At 40.1% G+C, this 18,758-nt stretch overlaps 2 protein-coding genes across 4 annotated transcripts in view; both read left to right on the top strand.

The window, feature by feature from the left end:
- ADAMTS19 (ADAM metallopeptidase with thrombospondin type 1 motif 19) overlaps positions 1 to 5,757 on the top strand; it is a 155,348-nt gene extending 149,591 nt beyond the window's left edge. For all 3 annotated transcript variants that reach the window (XM_064438674.1, XM_064438673.1, XM_064438675.1), the window contains 2 exons: positions 1,221 to 1,398; positions 4,504 to 5,757. In XM_064438674.1, the coding sequence (XP_064294744.1) occupies positions 1,221 to 1,398; positions 4,504 to 4,655 (330 nt within the window). In that variant the 3' untranslated portion in view covers positions 4,656 to 5,757. The remainder of the gene's footprint in view (positions 1 to 1,220; positions 1,399 to 4,503) is intronic.
- Positions 5,758 to 9,146: 3,389 nt separating this feature from the next.
- MINAR2 (membrane integral NOTCH2 associated receptor 2) lies at positions 9,147 to 18,446 on the top strand. Its single transcript, XM_064438001.1, has 3 exons — positions 9,147 to 9,365; positions 17,031 to 17,276; positions 18,089 to 18,446. The coding sequence occupies exons 1-3, from the start codon at positions 9,201 to 9,203 to the stop codon at positions 18,266 to 18,268; spliced, it is 591 nt and encodes a 196-aa protein (XP_064294071.1). The 5' UTR covers positions 9,147 to 9,200; the 3' UTR covers positions 18,269 to 18,446.
- The last annotated feature ends 312 nt before the right edge of the window (positions 18,447 to 18,758 follow it).

Genomic DNA, 18,758 nt, shown 5'->3' with positions numbered 1-18,758 from the left:
AGGCACTCGAAAGGACATAGATAAGAAAACTAAAGGGTAAAACCCCCTTCAGTGTTTCCTACACTCAAAAACTCTACTTCCCCAACTCCATCTTGATAAAGGATAGTTGGGAAACCTATTATAGCACCCTCTCCTTGTCTTTCTCTCTCATTTCAACATTTTTTCAGCTGCTTCTTGAAGCCTCCCAAGGAAATGTGTTCTGAGTATTTATGTAATTAAGATTTTTTAGAACAAAAATATTTTCAGGATTATGTGGATGGCAGTGGCATAAATTTTCAGTCAGTACTCATATCATTCATTGCAAGAAATTGATTAATATTTGAAGGTGTCCTCAGTAGTAAATTTCTCCAAAACGTAATGCAACTTTTGGGTACTTGAGTCAAATTCATTAGCAGGTAGGACCAATTGCATTATATAATTTTTTGAATGAATTTGTAGTGAAAGCAATAGAACATATGTCAATGGACACAAAATAATTCATGCCCTGTGAACTTTTGTTCACAAAATGTCAGTGAAGGGGAAAGCATGCATTTTGTTCATTTGGAATAGGTTTTGTATCCATCTGTACAGCACTGCCCAAGTTTTCATCCTAATATATTATGTTACTGTGATATAAGTAGAACGTTACCACCATTACAGTGCTCACCTGTTTTATTTTCTCACCTCATTCTCTGTGGCAACAAGATGGAAAGGCTGATTAAAGACCAGGCAGCATGTCCCGTGTTGTGTGTTTCATTTGTGGGATGTACATGAAAACATGAAGATGTGATTCAAAGACAGGAGGCGTACGCTCTGCTCCATAGAAAAAGCACTTTTGTACTGGCGGGAGTAATGGCTTAATTAAAAGTGCTTCTCTCTGTCAGTGTCTGTGAGCATTTTCTTTTGTTCCGTCACTTTCACCTCTAATAATAGTAAATTAGAATACTGATACAGGAGAACAGCCCTTGCTCCCTTCAGGCACATTGCTGCATTTCGGTTTCATTGCAGGCTCTACAAAATGGACCTTGACAGTAACAGGATGTTGGAATCATTCCTGCAATAAATACTGCCAGTTTATTTGTGCTTTTAAAATTAATTTTCATTTATCTAATGGAATGGAAGGCAGAAATTTTGGAATGCTGACAATTGAAGGAGCAGCCACTGGCTTCACCTGATTGGCATTTCACCATGTTTACAGACAAAAATACCTTTTGTATGAATGTGTCTTCTGTGTGTTCCAGTGCTCTGTCACCTGTGGCAAAGGGATGCAGTCCCGAGTCATCCAGTGCATGCACAAGATCACAGGAAGGCATGGCAATGAATGCTTTTCCTCAGAAAAGCCTGCAGCCTACAGACCCTGTCACCTCCACCCCTGCAATGAGAAAATTAATGTTAACACAATAACATCACCGAGGTTAGGTAAGCAATCAAAATGGCATATTCCCGCTGGAAATTTCTTTTTAGTTCTTTCTCTCCATAGAGTAATGATGATCCCAGATTAAAAACAGAGGGCTAGGTCTCAGGAGGTGCAAATTCTATGCAGAGACTCATCTTTCTGCCTCAGTTTTCCAGTGTGTACATCAGAGATTGTACCTCAGATTGGTGAATGGTTTTGCTGTGCAAGTAAGGACCATATAATGGGACTGTGTGATATTATGGACACAAAACATCCAAGATGAAAATATATTTTTAGAGACATTATAAACATATTGTATATGTTAATATATATTTGTCCACCCAATTTTATCAAACATTCCTAAAGTAAGAAGATACCTGTTTTCTCTTTAGAAGCTCTGGAAACTATGTTCTTGTGAGATCAAGGAGGCCCTTATTTGTTCCTCAGATACAAATAGCTCTTTCCACTTGTCTTTAGTTCAAATGTCTACAATCTATGCCTGATGGACTAGGAAGTGTGACGGAAAATTACTAACGTGAAGAGGTTTGCTGTTCCTGGAGGAACTCAGGTCTCTGTTGGTCTTAAAGAAATTATGTTACTTCATAACTACAGAACTGTTAATTATTATTTCCCAGTGGGTTATTGATGATGGTCTTACTATTAGGTCCCCATATGGTTCATCTGCTTCTTGAGCGTGACTGGGGAATATTCAAAGGCTTGCTGTAAGACAGCATACCCTTTCCAGGTGATTTTCCAGAGCCCTTGTTAAGATAAACCCTCCTGTCAAATAGATTACTCCTGCATGGAAAGCAACTCTTTAACATTTCAGGATGTGTGTAATCCTTCCTTTAAGTCAGTGAAGGGTACTCCTCTTTGAAGCTTTTAACCCTTAAACGTTATGTAGTATTCATTGTTTCAGTTTGCTGGATGAGATGGTAGCTGTTGCTTATGGCCCTCTCCCCGGCTATTTCACTGTTGTAAGGTTGCCCTTCATACTCTATCTTTCTTTGTTCAACTGGTCTCTCAGAAGCAAGAGGCTGCCATCACTCCATCACTGACACTTTCCCTCTGGTGAGGTATAAGCAGTTTTGTGTCACAGAGTAAAGTGAATCACAACATTTCACAGACAAAAATACAGTGTCAGATTCATTAAAATTTGACTTAATGTGAAGTGCACAAAAAAAGATTGGCTATGTTGTCCTCATAGAATGGATTATGTAGCATTGATGTTAGTAATCTACAGGTCAACATCATCCAGCAGGAGCCACAATCCAGTCCGATAGAAACATTAACATCTCCAAAATACATCATTCAATGCTTCTCTTGAATATATTGATCATTTTGGCCTCCAGTTCCATTTCTGTTATGCAGTATAGATTCTCTGGATTTGGGGGTAGGGCTAGTGGAAGCTGGTGTGGATTGCACCATCTCTACTCTTATAAATATGCTCTCAGTTTCTCTCTCCCTTCTGTTAAAAAAGGAGTGTAACTCAAATCTTCTGTGAAATTGACTTTTTTTCAGTTCAGTGTTTATGATGATTTTTGGATTGTGTCTGTTTCTTGTGTCTGTTTCTTCTTATTATTTTTAGCTGTTTTCCCATATTAATTCCATGTATGCGCTACAGATTGAATAACTGATAGTTCAAAGACCCAAATTTGGTGCCAGGGTCCTTCTGTAATAAGCACTCTAAGAGACTTTAATAAGCAAAACAGGTAGGTGGATTAACAGATGGCTTCACCTGAAAAAAGACAACACACATGAAAATATGCCTGTTTTGTACAACAGGCATAGAACAAAACTCAGGCTTCTGCATCTGAATGTTTATGACTGCTAGACAGAACCAAATAGTTATAACAGCGTGGGAGGAGGTAGAGTGAACTAAACAGCAGCTATTCAGGCTAGTGTGATGTCCTTGTCATCTTAGTAGGTTTCTGAGGAAGAATTTGGTAGTCAGGGATTCTCACCATTAGAAAGCAGCAAAGACTACTAATAGAGCAACCTGAATAACTAGGTGAAAATAAGACATGAAAGATGTGAAGGCAAGGATTAATAGCCTGACTTTGACATGGAGGAGGGAAGACCCATTGGAGTGATTAAAAAGAGGGTGATGCAGCCAGACCAATGTACTGGAAGACAATTATGAATGTACTTGGAGAAGAGAGAAATAGGTCAGCAAGGTAAGAAATCCACAGTATTTGTACATTTGAGAAGCAGAAAATGCAGTAATTGGCCCTGGACAAATATATTTGCCGACATACCAACTATCATTGATTCCATAGTGTAAGTTTCATTTTTCTAGATAAAATGGATTCGCATTACAAAATGTACCATGGGACTTGCTAACTGCCTTCAAACCTTATTAAGAGTGCCTCATGATATGGTTGAGTGTCTCAACCTGTAGCATTCAAGCTAGCAAGACAATATATTTCTCTTCCTGTGAACAAAGAAGCCAGGCAAAACTAAAGGTCTAGTAGATTCTTTCAGTTACAGAGAAAGATAATGTAAGACATCATGCAGTTTTGTTCAATTTCCGTTCATCAACAACATGGCACAAAGTCTTGATTTCTTGAGCAAGAGCTGCTCAGAAAACCACCAGCAGTCTCCATGTTTTAATTCCTACATCTCCCTACCTGCCACTGATTAAAAAGAATCCTCTTACAGGTGTCATTCAGAACCCCATTCCTGTATCATTCAAGCTGAGGCTTCCTGTTTTTCCAGTGGCAAATTCCATCTCAGACTGAGGGCAGTTTCAGCTGGAGCTACTGCATCATGCAGCTTTGCAGGAGCTGGCTCTGCAGCCCCCACATAGCCCTGGTCCCAGCCCACCTCCATATAAAACATAAATGGGCTTCAGTCTCTCGTGAGGAGACAGCTGCATGACATTAAACCATTTAGTTTCAATGCAACTTATTCCAATTTATAAATTAAGCTGGCCTTAAAAAACTGTAATGTTGAAAATATTGACAGCAGGAGGATTTTTTTTTTCTTTCTTTTGTTGAATGTCTACATCTATTCTCATTTCCCTTCCCCAGATACATTTCTGGTATCCTTGACACCTTTGCTACCTGATTCTTCACCAATAAATGTAAAAGTAATGCATATTCGGGTTTGTTGTTGTTGTTTCACAGCTGCTTTAACGTTCAAGTGTCTGGGAGACCAGTGGCCTGTGTACTGCAGGGTGATAAGAGAGAAGAACCTCTGTCAAGACATGAGGTGGTATCAGCGGTGCTGTGAGACGTGCAGGGACTTTTATGCGCAAAAAATGCAACAGAAGAGTTGACCTCTGTCAGGCTGGCTGGCTCTCAGCTCTTTGCAATCTTATTATTTATAAACACACACACACATACACACACACACACACGCACGCTTCTTCAGACCAAATATTATCAGATTACATATAATTTAATCAAATTAATTTATTTTTGCCTGCTAGACATCCTTAATTGTTGTGGTTAGACAGCCAACTTGTTTTATCCTCCGATGTTTTCATAATTAATTTTTATATGAACAATTTTGGATACATTTATCAGAATTTTTAAAAATAGGAACTAGTATTTTAAATGTTTATTTTCAGTAGGGTCGTCTCTCTGTTGCCAAAAAAAAAAAAAAAAGGCATGTTATCTTGAGTTTATTTTAATTTAGCTGAATAGTTTTGTTGTATATGGAAATAAAGCCCTTTTTAATTTTATATTTTTGGCATTCAGAATCAGAATGATCTTGTGTATTTTGCAACAGATGTTGAGGTGAGTAAGCTAACATTATTGAACAGGTTATTACAGAATGTATTGTGAAATTAGTTCATTTGATTTAGAAACATACTGAAGGGGATAATCTACTGTAACTTATAACATATTATAAACAAGAAAATTAAAATAGCTAAGTAGGGATTTTGATCATTCTCATGGACACATACTTGAACACAAGTATTGAATCAATGAAACACTGTAGAGATTTACACTGAATCACTGTTGCACTGTTTGAGGTAGTGTAGAGAAATGCAGTCCTAGAACTTGTACCATCCTATGAATCCACGTCTGTACTGTTTTAAGATGTCACTTGATTTTAAACGTTTTGAAACAAAAAACCCATGCCCCACTATACCTTTGTGTGTCCTCTTGCAGATTTACAAATGGAAGAGTCCTTCCTCCTGCCACTTGTATGAATTAATCTGTTAAACATTTTCAGTTTAAATGAAAATAGCTTTGTAATACTACTTTAGTTTTATCTTTGTTTTATGAAAAAGTCTTTATAAAAATGAAATGTTTTACAGTTCTGTGAAACGTTATGAAACAGCTAAAATTTTCCTTATGAGAAAATACTGTACATGATTCACATGATTTTTACATTTTCAATAAAAAGTAAAGCTTCTTTTGTTATTTGCATTTTTACTGTTTCGAGCATCTGTGTCTGGTAGCCAAATCGATCAAGCCCTGCATCACAGCAGGTACAGCTACAGCAGTCCCTACAACAAATATCTCCTGCCTCTTGCCTTAGGCACCTTTCTGCACCTGCAGGCAGACATGCCACTCTGTGAGCCTTGATATGTGGAAAGTTGGGTATAACAGAGTAAAATTCAGTGGAGGAGAAGTTATTTCTCTCATGTGAGTTCTATAACCACTGAACTTGGCAAGAGGAGAGAGGTAGGTCCTCTGCCTCCATTTTTGGTGCAAGCCTTTAGCCAAGCTCTGAAAATATGTAGGAGAGTAAACCCTGAAGGCAAGAGAGATGGAGAAATTAGTATGAAAGGCATCACATTTGCTACTCAGGACAAAAAGGGAATGCATCTTTATTTCAGTAGTTGTTCCTTTTAACTCTCTGCAAAGAGTCTACTGTATAGATGTGATGTAGATATCAACACAATTTAATAAACTGAGGCCCTCAATCAGGCCTGTGGTTCCGTCCAGGGAGACTACTTAACCGTCTTAACTCCTGTTGAAATCAACGTATGTGCTTTCAAGTACTCTCAAAATCTTTGGTTTGGCATCTTACTGCTGTGCATTCAAAAAATATAACTGATGTGCGAATATATGATTTTAAATTAAGTCTCTTCTTGTCTTAGTAAAGAAGAAAAAACAACTCTGACTTCATGGAATGTGATATTATATTTTGTATAATTAAAAAGTTTCAATGCACAGAAGATTCAGTTGCTCTTGGGCATAACTCCTCAATGTCATAGACACATTTGAAAGTCTAATGATGCTGCATTTTTTCAACATTTTCATTAATGGCATGAGGAACAGAATAAAATCTGAGATCTCCAGCTCTGCTTAACCAACTTTTGCATCACTAGGCAAAAAACTCACAGAACTGAGTGGTTAAGCAATACGTTAGCCAATAAACTTTGATGTGGGTAAACATAAGATAGTATAGCTATGGAAAATAGCCTAAACTATTCCTACAAGATACTGAACTTACAACTGGCAGTCGTAGGTTTGGAGAAAAATCAGTGTCATTGGTTGCTGTAGTCTGAAGTTACTAGATATATGAGAACAGCAGGGGAAAAAGCAATAAACTGATGGATGTTGTCAGAAGAGAGGGCATAATTTTTCCTGTTTTTGGAACCGTGGTGTACCCACAGCTTGAGCATTGTGTTCATTTATGGTTGCTATATTCTCATGAACAGTGTAGTGGAATTACACTGTAACACATTTAAAAAGGCAGATAAATGAGCAAGGGGATAAACCAGATGACTTACGAGATGAGACTGAAGGAGTCGATACTTCAGATTGGAGAGGAAAAGGCTGAGATGAGCATGGTCAAGGTTTAAAAAATCCTGAAGGTGATAGATAAGCTTCATGTGGAGCTCTTGTTCTTCAAATCCTGCAGTATGGAAGCTATTATGGATATTAATTTAAAACACACACAAATGATCACTTTAGACAGATGGTCATGGTATTTTGAAGCTTGCTTCTAGAGGAGCTAGTATCAGATGATTAGAAAAGCAATTAGACAAATTCATGGACAACAAGCCCATGAATAGATAATAAAAGGACTGGGAAGAGAAACCCTAGCGCAAAAAATTGTGTGGCGCCTGGGGGAGTAAAAGGAGAACGAACTGCAGAAAGTAGCCAGGTGTACACTGTCTCCCTAAACAGCAACTCTTCTTGCGTTTTTCAAACACAGTGATAGATCCTGGGCTTAGGGTGTCTGACCTAGTGAGAATTTTTTATGTTCTTACGTCATGTCTAATGAAATGAGTAGTGTTGGTAAGTAAATTCATACAGACACACACCACATCACATGCTATGGTAGCACAGAAGAATCCTGTGTTCAGAAAGATGCAGGAAAGGGTATATATGTTTAGAAAGAAGGCATGGCTGTACATACCCTGCTATTCTAGTACACAGAGTCCTAGTTCTGCACAGAGAAAAGGGAGGGGACTACATGCCATGGTAAGTAAACCAGCAGCTTCATGTTAGTCCCTTTGGGGACACTGTATAGGTGTGTTAATGTTTCAGTGCTTCATAACACTGTTGGGAGAAACAGTTCTAGACACAGCAGCAGGTTCCCCAGAAGCATGCACTTCCACTCAGAAACATGGTCACTACTGTGTCTATTGTGCCTGCTCACAAATACTCTGAGCACCTACCTGAAAGGCGACAGATTAATAACTTTTAACATATATGCTGTAAAATAATTGCCAATAGTTACATGCAAGGAAAAATCATGAGCTTTCTAAGTAGATAAGAGTTTTAACTTATATGTATATCAAAGTATTCATTTATTACATTAGGTTCTCAAATTAGTAACATTTCAAAAAATAGTTTACTGGTTTTATTTTCTTTTTAAATTTCAGCAACCTTCTGTAAGGAAAATAGATTCTCTGGTCTAAGTACAAGGCTACAATTTTTGTGATGCCCAATTCTCAGCACTAATTTGATCCGCAATAGGTTTTCCTGAATTTCAGACAATGAACTTTCAAAAACCTTTCCTCTATGGCACTGTCATTAAAAAAATAAATATACCTTAGAAAGAAAAATAGAAAGGTTTAGAAAAAAAAGGTTAAAATAAAAATCAGGAGACTACTTTTGCTGGTTGTGAGTAATGCCCATGATAAGAAGGGAAATTTCATTAGCTGAAAGACAAAATAACTTAAGACTTACAAAATGATGATAAAAATACCAAATCTCAAAATAAAATAATAAAAGTGAAAGGACTGAGAGCACGAGATTCAAGTCAGTAAGAGTTATTTCCATTCACTTGAACAGGAGCTGAATCAATTACCTGAAAAATTCTGTTATGAGTTACTTTAAACAATCTAATAGTTCCCAGGGTCAAGAAGAAAGAAATCCCTGTGAAAGAAATCCCTGAACCTAAAGAAGTGCATGTCATAGCCATTGTGGTAAACGGTACCGACCCACACAGCACAATGGAGCCTCTTAGTACCACCACAGAAAAGGACAACTTGCCTTGTAGTGGGAGCTGCTTCTAATTTTCTGGGAAAAAAGCTTGCTTTGAAGTATTGTAAGCTTGACGTTTTTGGCAGGTCACTTGAGGAAGTGCTGGTATGCATTTAAGTGTCTCATGCATCTACTCACTGGTACTCTGTTAGCTTTAATGAGCACATATGTATCTATCAAAACAGACCTTGAACTTGAAAACTTAAGCTAGGCACTTACAGAAACATGTACTGTCTGTTCTGCTGCTTCTAAACAATCTTTTAGTATTGGTAGATGATATAAGTGAGCCTGACACCAAACAGGGGTCAGATACAGTTTCAGGAAACTGTCGTATCCTTCTTCACATCATTAATAATAGAAGGAGCGTGCACAGCCAGGAAGCAGAAGCTGGGGCTGTTTTCGTTATTACTCTACAGGACAGGAACATGGACTTCTCCGTTTTGCCAAACAACAACCACCCCGATAAATTCCTGAAACTGGAGGTGAAGTCTCTAGTGAAAAATTCTGCCTTTCTACAAGCCAGCCTGGCAAAACTCCCAGAAGCAGCTTTACCTGGTGTGCAGCGGTGGCACAACAGGATCTATTTACAGGTAAGGTCCAAAAGAGGCTGACATTTTTCCTGATTTTTCTACCTCTTTTTAGGGATCTGGAGACAAATGACATGAGGTTGAGACTTCAGCTGTGGATTCAGCTTCCTGCATCTCTGAATCTGAATCACTAATATCCCCGTAAGTTTTCCCCCTGACTTAGTGAGGATCAGGCTCCAATTCTTCAGGGCTGTCTGCTGACTTTATTTCAGTCCGTTAGGCTTTCTGCTGCTCATTGTACTATTTTAATAGCATTTCCCAGAAAGTCTATTGATGTCAAATACTGATCAATTGTACTAAAGGGGTAAAATAAGAAAAAATCCCAGACTTAGATCTGAAAGCCAGGCCATATCCCTCATATCAAACTTGATGAAAAGACACATTAGAGAGAGCATCAAAGATTCTTGCTAGTGCCATATGAGCTTATATATGTCTATAGTTCACAGTACCTTCCTCTTTATCTTGCCTTGTTTTCCTCATTCTACTTTACCTTCTGTTATCCTGACAGACAGCTGTTGAAAGTGTGAAACACACTAAGTTTATTAATCCAGGTTATTGTACAGAGGTAGCAGCAGCTTCTTGGTAAAAATGTAAATGTGTGCTGTCTAATAGAGGCCCTGGAGCTGGCGGCGACAAAGTTCATGTCTGGATCAGCAGCAGTACAGCTGCATCAGCTCACACCCCTCTGGGCCCCACTTGCTGCTCCACAGCGCTCCTTTCCTGCTGCCCAGGGAGCCCCTCACCTTCCCCACCCCTAGCATGAGCAAAAGCTCCAAGGTCTGGTTCTTGTCAAGGGATGGAGACACACATAAGCAGTTGGGGAGGTGGGGGAGAAGGGTCTGAATCCTGAGGATCCTTAGGATGGGGGTCCAATTCCCCAGAGGAATGAAGAGTGGGAGCCGAAAAAACATCAACCTGAGGGAGGGGAGGGGAAAAGAAAGATCCTTAAAGTCTCCTACTGCTACTCCCAGTTGCACGCCTCTCCTTTCAGACATTTCTCCCCATCAGCTCCCTAAAACCCTTTGCTCCCTCCCGGAGACCATTCCAGTCCTCATCCACATGCAAAAGTCCTTCCTCTCCTGACACCCTCTTCCATGACACCCCCTTACCTTCCCTAGCCTCCTCCCTACCCCAGACACCCTTCCTTCTGCCTACCCAAATGCCTCCAGCTGCCTCTGCTCATACTGTATAATTTTTGCTGGCGGTTCCCCAAGGAGAGCTAGGAATGGGGGGAGGCATGGTCACCCGTCGTCTCCCATGCAAAGAGCCCTAACCAAGGGAAGGAGCCTGCGGGATCCCAAACAATAGGGTATGGTGCAATGCTGGCCTCACTCCCCACCCCACCTAAGCCCTCTTTTGTGCAGGAGGGAGGCAGCCACACACAGAGCCTCCTCCACAGCAGGGATCCTCCTCCCTATTGTCCTTTAACAGGACGCACTGTCACCAAGCCAGGGCTGCAGAGCTGCTGGCAGGATTAAAAATGTGTGGGGAGCCCTGTGATTTTTTGTCTTCTGCTCTGCCCTTCGCCACCATTGAGAGGGTTTTCCTGGAACTCTGTTCCCAGCCCTGGGATGGCCATTTCAAAGGAAATGTCTGTGCTCACCATGTCTCCAGAAATGCAGCTTGCAATGCTGTATGTTTTATAAATGCTACACCTAGGGCACAACCTATACTTTTAAGTGTATTCATTAGTGAATTCAAGCTGTCCAGATAAAATCCATTGTGCCTTATTCTCTCTTCCTTATGAGCTCGCCTCCTTTTTTCCCTTTTGCTGACAATCAAATAAAGGGAAAAGAACTGATGAGTTCCAGACATTAGAATAAACATGATGACACAGTGGAGAACTAATGGCCCAGGAATAATATGTTTTGCTTTAAGATGAGAGAGCTAATGGGGTTAAGGGTTAGTTAATTCAGAAACGGAAAGGGGGGAGGGGGATGAGGGAGGAGAATTCATTTCAGAACATATGTGCGTGACCTACAGACTCCCAAAGTCATTAAACCTTGAAAGTAGCCTAACTTCCCTCTTCAGAAATTCATTTTCTTCTAAGAAACTATTGCTACTCAGGGGTCCCCGTGAAAAGTGACTTCTCAGTGACGTGTTTGTGGTCTCTTCCAGACCTTTATTATGAGATCACTTAAATTCAAGTGCACTTAAGCGCTTATGTGTTTTCTCCACCTCTAAGATTTTAAATTTATTTCCATTATAAAAAGCAGCTTGACATAACGGCAATTCCTATTGCTGATCAAAAAGTTGCTGCTTTTTCTCCTTACTTTCCTCTTCTGTGTCAGGCAAACTGAACAACTTCCTTTCTTAGCATATATTTTCTTCATCTACTTTGAATAAAACAAACCATAAAGCAGTCCAGGAATCTTGGCCTTTCCTTGTGAAAAGCAGCATAAAAAGCACAGACTGTTTCTCCTGCAAATGGCTAGCTACTGACCGCTTTCCGATTGCCCTGAAAATTTCCCGGCCTGCTGTTCTATCTGCCCTACAGTATGTTTTGGTGATCAGCACACACCAGATAATTAATCCCCTAGATCTGCTTCTGATAGCTGGGGTGCATGTCTCCCCTGTAGTCTACCACGTCATTTTCTGCACTTCTCAGACTTCTCTTTACTGCTTTTATGTCCCTTTTTCCTCATTTCTGGAAGACAGCAGAGAGCATTTGGTCTTTGAATACCTTGCTACTTCTTGTCATGCTGCTTTTTCTCAGGAATTCACAACTCTGAACAAATTGTGGCCTGCAGTTATCATGCTAACTGAACTCTTAACCCCTCCTGGTTTCTCAGCTGAGCTAATGCCTTTGCTTGTTTCTCAGTGTACCAGGACAAAAGATTTTTCTTTTTAAACCTATGAATTAGGTGCTGGGTTACAGGTACTTGTTTGTCCCCTGGATCATACATGCATTAAGTACTTCTACTCTTTCCCATATTCTTCCCTAGACATCTGCAATTGGCCACAATCAGAGCCAGCTGCAAGGGTGGGAGGAGCTTTGGTCTTAACACTGTACAGAAGATTTTATATAATGCACTCACAATCCTGCAGAACTCCATTAACAGCTTTCTTTAAGCAAACAATTTGTTATGGGGACAGAAGCAGTCTCAATTAAAATAAATAAAGCAGTGTGCAATTAAAATAGTCCATATGAACACCTACTTTTCTCTAAATAATCCAGTCAACTTGGCTTAAGTGTTTATAAGCATCTACTGATCTCCTTCCTATCCATGCCAGGTGGCTTCCCAGGTTGCTTTGTAGTACCTGATGCTGCCTTATGTCTCTGACAAGCCATTCTGATGCCCTTCAATTCCTTCAGAAACAAAACTTGCTTTCTCAGGAATCCTTCATGTGAGCTGTCTGCCCTACTGTCTTTCAGATCTGCTTACCTATGCTCAGTTACCCCTTGCCTTCCTGATTGCTTTTCCACAGCATCCCCCGTGAGCTCAGATTTGTGCAGGAAATTCTAAAGAGCTAATAATTATTTATCCTGATAAATTACCTTCTTTTACTGACCAAATGCCTAGTAACACCTACAACAACCTACACAGTTGTTACAACTGTCACAGGGATTCTTGGGTTACTACCTAGCAGATTTTTATCTGTCAGAGCTTTTCTCTCTCTTAGAAACAGGTCTCTACATCAGAAAAATACCCTGAAGGGAGAGTCCTTCAGGGTACATTAGAAGGCTTTTGCACAACAGAGGGTTATAGTCTCAAACAAATTACATGCAAATATACTACCCACTTTCACTAGGATTAAAGAGGCTGTTACAAAACAAATCCTGCAGTATCTGGTGGCCCTAAGTTTCTTGAAGACTCCCTTGATTAAAACTTTCAGGCATAGCTGCCCATCGACAGCGTTTGTCACTTTCATTGAGTATATCCCCCAGCCAAGATGGAGACCATGGCTGGCCATGGGACAAGAGGAACTAACTCTCTTTGGAGAGCAGTAAGGGAAAATTTGACTCACAGGAAGTGAATATCTTTAATTTTTTAGGTGTCTCTTTGATCTCTTCTTGCAGGTAGATGGGCTTGAAACCAAGGCCTAGCCTTGACTGTTGATGTCCTGGTTTTGGTGGGTAATTAGCTTGATGTCTCATATCACAGGCTGAGGAAAGAATGGTTAGACTTTCGGGTTGTTTCAGTGTTAACAACAATGACAACAGTAGGAACAAAAGAATGAAGTCAAAATAAAAATTACATAAGAATATTTTCTAGCAATATAGATTAATTTATGATTTTTAATTATATACATTGTAATGTACCTATATGCATAATTCACGTTATGAAATAATCAGCAAGAAACCCTGTGGAGAAAGCACATTTTGACCCAGGGATGGAACTAACATTGACTCTCTACAGAGCTTCAGGCTTTTTAAAGAATCCTGGTTTTATACATGCCAGCTCTCTGGGTCTGTCAAAGAGGGACAAACTGTTCTCAGTGAAACATGAGTTATAAACCATAAAAGCTTTCTTGCTCATGAGCTATATGTAGATTAAACACAGTTATGTGTTCGCAGAGTTGAGCATTTTTCATCTTGTTAAATGAGTATTTCGTCAACACATTTCAACTACAGTTTCTCTGAGTTCTTCATAACTACTGCTGCTCTGAGTATTTGCTGTACCCTTCTTCCAATCAGTGAATAGTAATATAAATTGCCTCTTATTTATCTGTTACACCCTCATTCACACTGGCTTCCTGGACACAGCGTATATCATATGAATTCTGTAACCCATACAGATGCCTAGGTTTACAATAGTTTACTCTTTCTTTGAACATTTGCTTCATGAATCACAACCAAAACATAGAAGTTTGTGAAAACTCTTGGGAGATGTTTTGAATCTTAAAAGAAAAAATATGTAGCTTCTGCTAGAAAGTAGCAGGCATATTTTTATTATCAAGACTCCTTCTGTTTGTCTGCTTCTATAAACCATGCATTTCATGCAATCTTCTTTGTGTTTCTCTGTATCATTTCTTGGACCTAAACTTTTTTTTTGGGGGGTATGTGTTTCAGGCTTCTGTCCTTCCTTTTCCCTAACTAGTCTCTAGGACATATCTACTACAGAAGTTTCACAACCAAGCATTTGCCTGCACACAAGTGTATTCTCCCGATTAGCTTGGCACTTCAGTGTCTGTTCTCTAAAACTTCTGCAAACTATCTCCTTTCCCAAATTCCAGTCCCGTTCTCACAGTAAAACCCTGTTGCCCATCCCATCCTATTCCCTCTCTACCTCTGTGCAAGCTATCACATTCTCCTGTTCTAGTGCTATGAAAAGGTATTCCAGATGGAAGGAGCAAAAATTTTTGCCACAAAGCATTCTCTTTATGAACAAATTTTGCACATTGCCATCTATTCCAAGTTTTTAAGCATTTTATTTAAAACAGCTTTAGAAATTCCTGTCAAGTCGCATTCTTTTCACAACATTTTAGCCTAGGGAGACCAAGCATCCCCTGGTGAGACAGTTTGCATTCTTCAACAAAACCGTTCTCCAAATTCAACTATCTAGCAAGCCTGAGGGAAGCATCATTAAGGTCAATGACAAATTTTAAATAAGAAATAAAACATAAAATAAAATAAAATGAAATAAAATAAAATGAAATAAAATAAAATAAAATAAAATAAAATAAAATAAAATAAAATAAAATAAAATAAAATAAAATAAAATAAAATAAAATAAAATAAAATAAAATAAAATAAAATAAAATAAAATAAAATAAAATAAAATACAGGCAGAAAGAAATGAGTCAAAAACACCAGCTCAGCCAGTACAACTCAGAGGGCTTCAGTGCCAGCTCTAACTGCAATGCAAAGAGTAATATTGTCAGGGGATATCTCAAGGCTAAGGAATGACATATGGAAAATATGAACTAATAGAGGGACTGGGAGGGCACTGAGGATCCACCCACCTACCAGTGGTAATTATTGTTGGGAAACATGCTTAGTCACTTGTGCGTGATTGAGTGATAAGAACGCCAGTACGATGCTTCTTCCTGGGGTTTCTTAGGCAAAGGCTGTTTTCTGTTTTCCACCTTTCCTCTCTGAAGGAAACCAGTTGTCCTTCTTCCTTCTTCAACACCTGCCTGCCCTAGAACAACTCACACATGTCTACGTGTGTGTGCAGGCACTGAGGTATGAACTAGGTGATGACATGTAGCAGCTGGCTTCCACTGAAAGTGGATTCACCAGCCCACGAAGGGGGCAGAAAATTACTCAGGCAGAAGAAGCCAACAGTTTGCCATCAGCTTAGAGACCTGCACTGGCTGATGTGGAATCCGAGCAGCTCCCAGAGCCAGTGTGTGGGAGGAGGTGGGATCCCTTGGGCTCCCACTAGAAAGGTGGAAGAAGCAGCAGGCTGTGCCCCCAGCAGCAGCAAGTCCTTTGGCTGCTGAAGTCTGTCCTGCCCGTGGCACCTTAACAGCTGGAGACCTCAATGTAAGTGAAATATCCTGGGAAAGATGCCCTTACAGGGAAGGAAGTTTCTCAGATCCCAGCCTCTTCATCGTCTGTTTATGAGGTGCATTCACTTTATGGGAGTCTGACAGTGGGTGCTGCCCACACCTTTCTGATTTCTGAGGGTGGGAGAGGGGCTGGGATGTGCCCCCATCCCAGCATGCCTGCCATAGGGCCACTGGGTCAGGTCAAGGCTCCCCTTGTCTCAGCATAAAGTTCCTTAGGACAAAGGTGCTAATGAGGAAGTGGTGTCTGCTGATGAGGAAAGCTGCATTTGCACTGTGATGGTTCTGTAGAAGCAGCCCTAAGACTGGGACAGCTGTTAGCATGAGGCAAGAGCTGTGCCAGAAGCAGGTCTACCAGGAAGCTGACGCACCACCGGAACTGCAGATTGGTGACAGATTAATTCAAAGTCTTGGGGACAGAAGGTTGAGGTGAGACAAAATGTTGAACAGCTTGAATTGGAGAGTCTGATTGCATTCTTCCTTGCAATTACAGACTGAAAAATACAGTAACTACCATCTTACCAGCTCCTGAAGAGGCTCTTAGTGCTGTGTTAAGCAGCAGCTTCTGAGTTCTCCAAAAATGTGACCCCACCAGGGTTGTTTGTCCTCCTCCCTTGCCACTCACCTGTTCTGAAAGGTCTGATTTAATGATTGTTGTTGCTGGGAGACTGCTTAGTTATTTACCTTTGAGTTCTGACAGTGCCCAAAGTAAGGACCCTCCCTCAGTTGAATGAAGGGACTGATTGACATCCTAAGACAGGTCTAGCATTCAGCAATGTGAACAGAACTGCAAATCACACCCCTGCTGTCAGATGTGCAGCTCAAGTCAAGGCAGTCCCTTAGACACCATTACCCGTCTGCTTCACCCATGGCTTTCATCAGAACTGCATCTTCTACCACAGTGCTCCAAAGCATTGTTTTGCTAAAGCAGAGGCTTTCTTTCAGCAGGCATTATAATGCCAGTTCACATTTGCAAAAGCATTTAATGTTCAGATTGTACCCACATGCTTTCCCCAGAAGGAAGAAATCCGCCCAGAGTGAACAGTCAGGCTCCCTTATTGCAAAGAAGATGTTTGCCAGAACGAGAAAAATTGTTGCATGTGTAATTTTAAAATTATTCTGTTGTATTACAAATGATAACTCTGGAAGAGGGCCTGTGTCATAGGTAAATGAAGATGAAAGCCAACTTCTGATCTAACTTGTGCCTTACAGAGAGAAAAAAGAAATGCCACTGAGCTGCCGGGTTTAGACTTGAATGAGGTCAGTCAAGAAATGATAGACAGAGCCCTCGGGAAACATATTACGCCCATCACCCTGAAATCCACAATCAAAAGCAACCCCTTGTATAATGATATCCAGGTGGATGACAACTGGGAGGAGAAGAAAAAGATCCCTTCCTGGACTGTGCAAGACTATGACAGGCACTCGCTGCACTCTAACTTGGCCAGCCACATAAAGGTAACGTGCTGCTGCGCTGCGTTTGAGCAAAGTGAATTGGGTGTGAGCCCTGTGGTGTCTGTGCGCATGAACCACGGTGCAGCCCGCTTCGTTCTTTTGGTGGAATTCCAGAAGTAAATATGGACGTGTTTTCCAGTATAGACGTGACACTAACATGAGCCTGATCAGGAAAAGAAGTCTAGGTATCTGGTTAGACTCCGGGAATACCAGTTCTGCAGAACACAACCTCTGTGACTAGAGAAAGTATTAAACCACAACACCCCTCAACTCAGCTTCCCCCTTTTTATAGGGAAGAACTATAAATGAGGCGCTTAAATACTATATGACCACTCTAATAACTGTTCATAACATCATTTTGTTATCAAAACCCATATATTTTCTCAGCCTCATCCACACCATGCAGGAGCCTGCCTGCCTGTGGGTTGGCACAAATCACTTTTAGGGTTACCTCTGTGACTTTTTTCTGCTGTTCCCTTTTTTGGAAAGGGACTCAGATCTGTGTTTATAAATCGACATCTCTTCTTGAGAAGGCAACATGGTTTCTTCTGGGCTTTTTAATCACATTTCAATGGCTGGTGTCCTACATTTGGTTTCTGGCTGAAAAGTGTGGTTTTAATTTTCCCCAGCGGAACACTTGCAGCATCTGGCAAGTAGCGCAACCTATGTTCAAGTGAAAGTTTCTTGCATTTGTGTTGTGATGCCTTAAATTCATTAATCACTATCTGATGATAGCCAAAATACTCCTGGCTATGTTCTAATGACTTTATGTGCGAGAGAGAGGAACTGAGTTCATTTTCTGATTTTTCTTTTAGGAAAATCCTAATGATCTACAGTTCTGGATGGGGGATATTTATACTCCTGGGTATGATACCTTGTTAAAAAAGAAAGAGAGAGAAAAAAAGCATTCCAAATGTTGGCGAATCATCCTGCTCATGGTACTAGCTGTTTGCATCCTGATTACCATAGTCACGCTCAGCATTTTACTTACTTAGTACAGCCAAATGATGTTGATGGGAATTTTTTCAATAAGTATTTTTATTAAGCTATTCCCCTCCCTTGTTTTATTTGAATTCCAATTTTTTGTCACAAATACAATTTGTTTGACATCACTATTTTACAATGTTCCTGTGCAGCATAAGGAATTGATCCTGAAAAGGCAAATACTCTGAGCATGGCAGAATGTCTCCTTAAGGGTATAATAATAGGGTATAATAATAAAACTATAATTATGCAACTTTTCTTAGTGCTTTCTTCTTAGGGCTAATGATTTGGGTCCGTATGTGTGGTACGGTACATGTAGGATGTACAGACAACCAGATGACTATTCATTCTAATAAACACCTACCATCCTATTCATCTTTTTATGATAGCTGTTACTGGAATATAGAAAAGTATGATAAAGCAGCATTCAAGATATCATAAAGAATTCTAAATAAAAAATGTATGCATTACTCAGTGACTGAATGCATTGCTGCAATGACG

Source organism: Phalacrocorax carbo, chromosome Z (assembly GCF_963921805.1).
Source record: "Phalacrocorax carbo chromosome Z, bPhaCar2.1, whole genome shotgun sequence".
In the NCBI taxonomy this organism is placed as follows: Eukaryota; Metazoa; Chordata; class Aves; order Suliformes; family Phalacrocoracidae; genus Phalacrocorax; species Phalacrocorax carbo.
This window is presented reverse-complemented; position numbering and strand designations above follow the sequence as displayed.